The sequence below is a fragment of the Marmota marmota genome, unplaced genomic scaffold, assembly GCF_001458135.2.
Source record: "Marmota marmota marmota unplaced genomic scaffold, marMar, whole genome shotgun sequence".
Taxonomy (NCBI): Eukaryota; Metazoa; Chordata; class Mammalia; order Rodentia; family Sciuridae; genus Marmota; species Marmota marmota.
The window spans coordinates 5,034,956-5,043,429 of record NW_026000005.1 but is presented as its reverse complement, the minus strand read 5'-3'; the positions used below and the strand labels follow the sequence as shown (position 1 = coordinate 5,043,429).

General features: G+C 32.4%; 1 protein-coding gene across 1 annotated transcript in view; it reads right to left on the bottom strand.

The window, feature by feature from the left end:
- Window positions 1–2,360: 2,360 nt before the first annotated feature.
- The window catches only part of Nup35 (nucleoporin 35), a 46,455-nt gene continuing 40,341 nt past the window's right edge, over window positions 2,361–8,474 (bottom strand). Inside the window, exons 6-9 of the mRNA XM_015481130.2 lie at window positions 6,521–6,590; window positions 5,494–5,622; window positions 4,280–4,444; window positions 2,361–3,000 (exon numbers count right to left, since the gene is read on the bottom strand). Of these exons, the coding sequence (XP_015336616.1) occupies window positions 2,923–3,000; window positions 4,280–4,444; window positions 5,494–5,622; window positions 6,521–6,590 (442 nt within the window). The 3' untranslated portion in view covers window positions 2,361–2,922. The remainder of the gene's footprint in view (window positions 3,001–4,279; window positions 4,445–5,493; window positions 5,623–6,520; window positions 6,591–8,474) is intronic.

Genomic DNA, 8,474 nt, shown 5'->3' with positions numbered 1-8,474 from the left:
GTGTTTCTCCTGCCTCAGCCTCCCAAGTGGCTGGGATTACAGGCATGCACTACTATGCCCAGCTAATAAATTTTTATTCATTCCAGTACATTCCTTAGTATCATTCATCTCAGAAAACTAAAATCTTCTATTTTAGTTTGCTGTGACTTGAAAAGCATACCAAAACCTCCTATACACTATGCTGTTTTAGTTATTCTTTATAAAAACGTATTAAAGATGCAGCCTATATAAACATTTCAGGGTCAAATATTACTTCAATTAAAAACTTCCTTTTCTCATAAGAACTACTTTTATGAGATTCTTACTAGCCACGGGGGATAATTTGAACAAAAGCGCAAATGCAGTGGGGCACAAAGCTTCATACCTTTAATTCCAACTACACAGAGGCTGAGAGAGGAGAATCACAAATTCAAAGGCAGCCTGGGCAACCTAAGCAAGACCCTGTCTTAAATTTTAAAAGAAAAAAAAAATAGAATAACTGCAATTGATAAAGAGTGATTTTTTTTTAAGAGGCACAAGTTCATAGTATCAAAAAAAAAAAAAAAAAAACCACGAATCTTTTTATACTCAAAGGATTACCACCATCAGTTGCCAAGGCATCAAAACATTACTCTGAAATGAAAAAGGAAAAAGATTAAGTACTTATTCTGCAATTTTGTATGCATGGTACCATGGTAACTAAATAGCCCTAGTGGAACAAGGTTCTTCTATATACAAAAATTCCAGCTCATAAATGCAACAGGAATTGTCACATGAGATTTACTCAGTTTCCCCAAACTAGGTCAGTGAGTCAGAATAGAAATGTTAAAGGTAAGAGAAATTTAAGAAATTCAGTCAAAGATATGAAGTGAAAAGCGGGGCCTGGTGAGATGATCCAGCTCTGATGGAATCTGGTTCTAACAAAGAGAGCCCACATGGTTTATTTAGAGGCAAAAAACATCAAAAGGATTTACTATGAGAAAAACTACTTCAAGGTAAACAAAAAGAGAAGTCAAGAAGAACAGGCTAATTGGAGTTATCTACTCTAGTTCTGGACAGCTGGTACCTCAAGGCTACTTACTGGGCACATCCATATTTCTTCCACCCATGGGCAGTAGGCGTCTGAATTCAACTCTATAAAACCCATAAATTCTATGCTAAGCATGGAGGTCAAACTTGCTTCAGATTCCTTCTATCTCTAGAATTTTTTTTTTATAAATTTATTTTATTTATTTATTTTTATGTGGTGCTAAGGATCGAACCCAGGGCCTTCCATGTATGAGGCTCTACCACTGAGCCACAACCACAGCTCCCTATGCTAAGCATGGAATCTGCCCCATTAACAGTGGCCACCTGCAAACTGGCGTGTCTTTCAGCACCACAGCACTGAAATATTCTCAGATGCAGCAATCTCACTGTCCAGGGCTATGGAGTTCAAAGCAATGATTGATTCATTTGATGCTCCCAACATCGAATGACAGATTTAGCAGTCATTAATGAAATAACTTATTCAGGCAAGTATCATCAATGCATGCTTTTTAAAACAGCATTATAAAGTTACAGGAAACTTTCCAATAAAGGTGTCAGGCTTTGCCCATGTACCCAATGATCAAGCTAAGCATCATTAAAAGTAACACAGGTAAAATTAAACGCCTTTTATGACTATAAGTGTACTACATTATGATCAAGTTTTTTTAATAACTTTATTTTTATGCAGTGCTGAGGATTGAACCCAGTGCGTCTCACATGTGCTAGAGAAGCGCTCCACTACTGAGCCACAACCCTGATAGCATGATCAAGTATTCTTGCCAAGAAAAGTGAAATCAGAATCTAATCTATATACCCTAGATCTAACTTCTAGAATATGAAATAATGATGAACAAGAAAGCAACCGACTAAATTCAGACTGTGGTACACTGTAGGCAATACACAGAGCTCCTTCAACAAGTCATAGTTGGTAGGGAGCAAAATAGAAAACCAACTTAGATTTAGAAACTTAATAGCCAAAATAACAAGATATACTGTATATATGTTTGGATCATAATTTGAAAAAGAACAACCATAAACATTTCATTTTGCAGACAATTGGGAAATTGTAAAATTAACTGAATATTAGGTATTTAGAAATCATGAACTCTATTAAATGAAATATTGGTATTATACTTAATTATAGAAATGTTTTGATATATATTTAGATTAAAATTACATCGCATTTGAAATGTGCTTTTAACAAAAGAGGAAGAAAAGAACAAAGCATGGCAAAAATTAATGGTAATAAATTATAGGTATATAAAAGTTAATTATATATTTATCTATTTCAGTGAACACCTAAAACTTTTTGCAACAATCAATAATAAATCACCCTTTCAAAAAATATTCAATACATTTAATTGACAAAGTTTATTATCAAGAAATTTTAGTAGTAGGTTTTTTAAAAGAATGTTTGGGTTTCTGAATACTGAAAGATGACAATCCATGACAAGATATACACAATTAAAATATTAAATAATATCTAAATTAAAAGACCATAATTCAAATTACTAAGTATAATCTTTGTGTCTTGGTAGAAGCAACTGTAGTTCTCCTTCAAGAAATTCACCCACCTTGTCATGAAGACTACAAAGCCTTGCCACAGATTCAATTATTTAATTATAATCAATGCTGAGCATTTTATGTTTAAGCATGCACTATCACAGAAAGCACAAAAATCTTTCTACAGAGATCTTCAGTTTTCTTCAAAACGTATCTCAAGCATCTTTTAAAGTGCGAGCTACAAACAGGCTATATCGTTAAAGAAAAAAGGCTTCCAAAAGAAGTGTAAGATGGGTATCCAACACTGCCAAGAGTGGTTATACAACTAACCAAAGGAAACTGGCAGTACTTTGCTAATTCTGTTTCATTGTAGCAACCTCCTTGGTAATTGAGTTCTTAGCTCTTATTGTACTACCAGCCGAACATGTACTCCATTGCTTTCGATACAAGACTTTCATCTTTTTTAGGCGTTTGTCTGTCAGAAATAACCTATTAAAAAAACATACAAACACACACACATACATGGGGGAAAAAACTGTTAGGTTATGTTTTCTTTGGCAACAGGCAACAGCTAAATTATGAGGGAAACACTAAAATGTGTTTATAATACTTGTATACTTTAAAGATTAAAATATGAACTCATAACATCTTTATGCTTTTAAGAATGACAAAGTCTCATTCTCTTGACAAAGCAAATACCATCTGCTCTTAACTAGAAAACTGAACAAATAATACAAACCTTTAAGAAGTGGGGGATTTAAAATATAGACTTAAAGAAAACCAGTTCTAAAATTATCTCCAAATCTTCAGGGAAATCAAAAAACTGAACTTATTACCCACTCTACAAAGCACAAGTAATTTATGTGCTGTGTTTTAGACCTGCAGCTGCAGCTGGCTAAGTTCAAAACTCTTGGCTAATTAGAAAGGTCCAATAATATACCAAATTAGAGTTACAATTCTTCCACCATTCAAAAAATACAGCAAACTTGTTTAAACACGTTGGAATGAGAAATTTTTCTATTCTGAATAATAAGAACTAGCTTTTGATAACCAAAGCTACTTGAACTTTTTCACTTGCGATACCACATCATATTTTAGTCATCAATTTGTTTGGGTTTTTTTTTGGGGGGGGGGGCCAGGGAGGGGGTATTGGGGATCGAACTCAGGGGCACTCAGTCACTGAGCCACATCCTCAGCCCTATTTTTTGTATTTTATTTAGAGACAGGGTCTCACAGACACTCTCTCACTGAGTTGCTTAGCACCTTGCTTTTGCTGAGGCTGACTTAACTTCGATCCTCCGTTCTTGGCCTTCCACTGGGATTACAGGCTCGTGCCACCACACCAGGCTAATTTAATTGAGCTTTAATGTTCCCTGTGGCAGTGATATACAAAGCAGACATCTAGTCCATATGCAAATATAAGTTAGAAAAAAAACTGAAAAAACCTTCAAAACGTTTTAAGTTTTTGTTTGTTTATTTTGAGCGCTAGGGGTCAAAATAGTATTTTTCACATGCTAGGCAAGTGCTCTACCACCTAAGTACATTCCCAACCCCAACAAAGACATTTCTTAAAAATTCAAGGTAAGTTTGTAAGTTGCCAAGATTCTAACTTTAAAATAGGAAATTTAAGAAGTTTCAAGATTCTATCAAGGCAAAAAAACCTGAGCACCAATATAATGGCATATATATCAACCCAATTAAAATTCAACAAGCTATGCCCTCAGCCTTCAAGTACATCTCTTATGTAATCATCTAATCCTTAAAATACCTGATAGTCACTAGTAGAAGCTTTGTATGCTGTAGCAAGAGGTCTCATGGTAGAAATTCTAGGAGTGCTTCCCGATTGTGTTGGTGTACCTAAGGTTTTGATGGGTGGTGTAAAGGCTAGAGATGGAGATGACAAAGCACATCGGTCGCTGTTTTCCATAACGCTCTGGAGAAACAAATAATTCCTTGCTTATAAACATAACCTACTAATATTACATAATACACCCAAAGAAAAAAATTTTTAAAGAGGCATACTTTGATCCAATTAACCTTTCAAATAATTTTAGGCTTGATAAGATGATATACTTCATGGCTAGCATTTGAAATCTAATGCTCAGCCAGGAATCTCAACTCATTTACCTCAAATAACCTCAATACAACTATAAATCATAAGAATAATAATCTCCTAACACATACTATGAAAAATCTCAAGAACACAATTCAAGAATTGTTTCTTGAAGAAACCTGAAGTGGAAGGGAGAAACAAAGTCCAAAGCTATTTAGTGCCAAGTAACCACAAACAGTTCTCTACCCTTTGTGAACATCTTACAATACAATGGCATAATACAATACAATAATTATACAACACAATAATTGTACAATACAATAATTATATGATTGCATGGATACAGTAAATTATAAGGACAAGAAGTAGTGTGCTTTGTTTGCTTATGTGTATATATTGGCAACAAGTACAGTGCCTAGTTTATGTACAAATCTGAATATGTTTAAAAGTGTGGTCACAATGATTTTTACAAGCCACAAAGTTTAAATTATACATAATCTACTGTTTAATAAGTATATGTAGAATATATTATTAAGTATTTTGAAACAGAAATGAGTAACAAAAGGCTTCAACTATTTAAAAGTAAACTATCAGGTTTCATCCTAAAATAAGATCAGACCTTTAAGTACTTAAAAAAATCTGATGTTACTTTGCACAAAAACAGAATGGACTAGTAATCAAGAGCCCTACAATATAGGCGTCATGTCTCTGTAAAAGTCACTTATATCCTCTTTTTTCTGAAAAATGAAGGATTTACAACAGATTATCTCTAAAGTCTTTTGATTAAATAATTTTGGCTTACAACAAAAAGTTCTATAAATATCACATTTTACAGAATAAGTGGCACAGTAAAGTCATGTGACATAACCATCAATGTCAATCTCTTCATATAAATTAGGCTATTTTTTTTTAGATTACCAAAAACTTACTTTATCTATACATGGTTTTACACCAATCATGATGGATTCTCCAAATATTCTCCCATCTTTGCTTAAGGCTTTCCGAGCTTGCAGTTTAGACTGATAACGAATATGCATCCAATTTCCTGTGTTGGACATCTGCAAAAAATGAAGGTGTCTCTTAAGTTATAAAATACAAAATCTATACTCAATGAACTCTATTTGAAAACTAAAACCTGAGAATAATGTATACTTTCATTTTTTTATTTGATGCCCTATAAAAAGTTGTATATTAAATTATCAAAAATCACACGAAAATACTTTCAACAATCTCTACTCAGCTCTCAATTCTCCCAAAGAATATGTGGCAATTTTTTTCTAAAAGTAAAGTAATTCTCAAAAGATAACTGTTTCTCACAAAAAGCTCATATCAAGAGTTACAATGAGGGGCTAGGGATGTGGCTCAAGCGGTAGCGCGCTCGCCTGGCATGCGTGCAGCCCGGGTTCGGTCCTCAGCACCACATACAAACAAAGATGTTGTGTCCACCAAAAACTAAAAAAAAAATAAATATTAAAAAAAAATTCAAAAAAAAAAAGAGTTACAATGAATTTTTTAAACTGTATTTATCAATATGACTTTGTGTAGGAGTTAAGTCTATAGTAACAGAAAAAAGAATTGGTATAACTTGTATAATTTTTTTTTAAGCCCTCTACAAGATAAAGAGCTCTGAAAACTCTGTACCTCAGGAATTGCCTCTTCTTTTATTACCAATAAAGCAAGCTCAAATTGAGAAAAAGTAATATAATATCTATCATAATCCATCTTTTTTAAAGACTGTGAGTTAAGAAAGGAAGGCTGGATTACCTTTTCTTTGTTCCTAAAAATCAAACATTATGCAACCTTGAGCCCTCTACATCCAAAGGACACATTCTTTCAAAACTTTAAATAAATATTTTTAATTTAGACAAATTAAAATTCAGAAGCAATTTCCCTCAATTCATGGTTTCTCTTTACTTAGCCAAAATTCTTGAATTGAAAAAAAAATGGAAGCCTTACCACATGTTTTAAGATATTTCCATACTGTGCAAACTGTAATAATATATAGGAAGCAGATGCTTGCGGAAACCTGAAAAAAACAGTTGTCCAGACAGAACAGTTAACTTCCACTATCAATACAAATGCAAATTACAAAGTTACAAGTGTCTCAGGACAAATTATCCTTCCAACTGTCTACAACATTAACAAGAGCTCCCTAATCAGCCTGTTTTCTCCTATATGGGACAACTCTAGTAACAGTCACCCAAAAGCAAACACCTTAATGTTAGTTTTAACTTAGCTCATCTCCATCTCCACATTCTCTGACAAACCTAACATTCCCATTCTCAAAGGCATTATCACACTTTTCAAAAACTGTTACAAAACTGCAGTTCTATATTCAATTTATTTTATGGCATTTGTGTCTTTATAAATATTTATGTATACTACAGTTATTAGAAGCAAAAGTATTTTATATAGTCATATCTTCTGAAATTAGTACCACCTAAAAGTTCTCCCAAAACAAAAATAAAATTCAGCACTAATATCAGTGATACAGAATCATTTAAAAAGATGGTAATCAAAATCTTAATAGTCGTCAACATACTTTGTGTAGAGATATGAAAAATTGTAGTATATATGTGTATTAAGAATAATGCAAAACAAAGTACATGTATAAAGGCATAAAAACATAATAATAAAAGTTACTTTTATTGAAAAAAATCTTAATAGTCATATCTTTGTATGGGAAAACTGATTTTTACTTTCGTCTTTATAAAGTATTTTATCTTTATTTATGGTCTGAATATTCTACAATGAAATATTATTACTTTTATACTCCAAACAATAAAGTTGTTTTCTATTTGAAAACTGTAATTATTCAAAACAGAAATAGCTATCAGTACTACAGAAACATCTATCAGATTTTTTACCCACTAACTTAAGTTAGTCTAGAGCTTGGTTTAGAACTCTAAAAAAAAAAAAAAATGGGTCACAAAAATAAATGAAAACTTAAACACATTAAAATTTATGTGAGAAAATATTCACTTTTTTAAGAACTAGGATTTTACTTTAGTTTACTTATATAAAAATGAATATAAGCACTTCAAAAATGTATCCAATTACTGGGAATTTTAAAGTGACACAATTACTATTGAGTCCAAAAAAAAAAAAAAAAACAAACTTAGAAGTGGACATCCATGTTCAAAAACATGCAGCTATTTTATGAGAATATAAAATTTTAAACATTAAAAAAAAAATCAAGAAGCCATCCCTAATGCTATGGATACAGAACTAAGCATAATTTATCAGAAGAACCAATGACCCTGCTTTTTGTCCAAACAAAATCAGTACCACATAGAATCACACTGAAAGGACAGATAGATGGACAGATATGTGTGTATACACACAAACAGAGACACACCAAAAAAAAACAGGTGACATTCAATGCCTTAAAAACAAATTGTAGGGGTTGGGGCTGTAGCTCAGTGGCAGAGCATTTGCCTAGCACATGCAAAGCACTGGGTTCAATCCTTAGCACCACATAAAAATAAACAAATGAAGACATTCTATCCATACACAACTACAAAAAAAAAAAAAAAACTTTAAAAAAAATTGTAGCTGGGAACAAAAGCTGGATGGAAAGCTATTCCTCATTCATTTTTATATACCTTTTGAATTTTTAAAATTTTAAATTAAATACACAGAATCCACTAAACACTTTCTGTGCACTGTTCTTCCTTGAGGATCTCATGTGTTATTTTTATATTTTTTTACTCCCAAAATATCTTTAGTAACATCAGGTATGACAAACCATGGGTTCAGAAATAAACCTTACCTAATAGTATATGTATCAACTTAAAAATCAAAAGACCTTGAGTTTTTGCCAAGCTTTGCAATTAACTAGATGAGAACCTCTGAACAAACTACTTTTTTCTATCTATACCTCAGTTTCCTAAACTCTAAAATAAAGGAT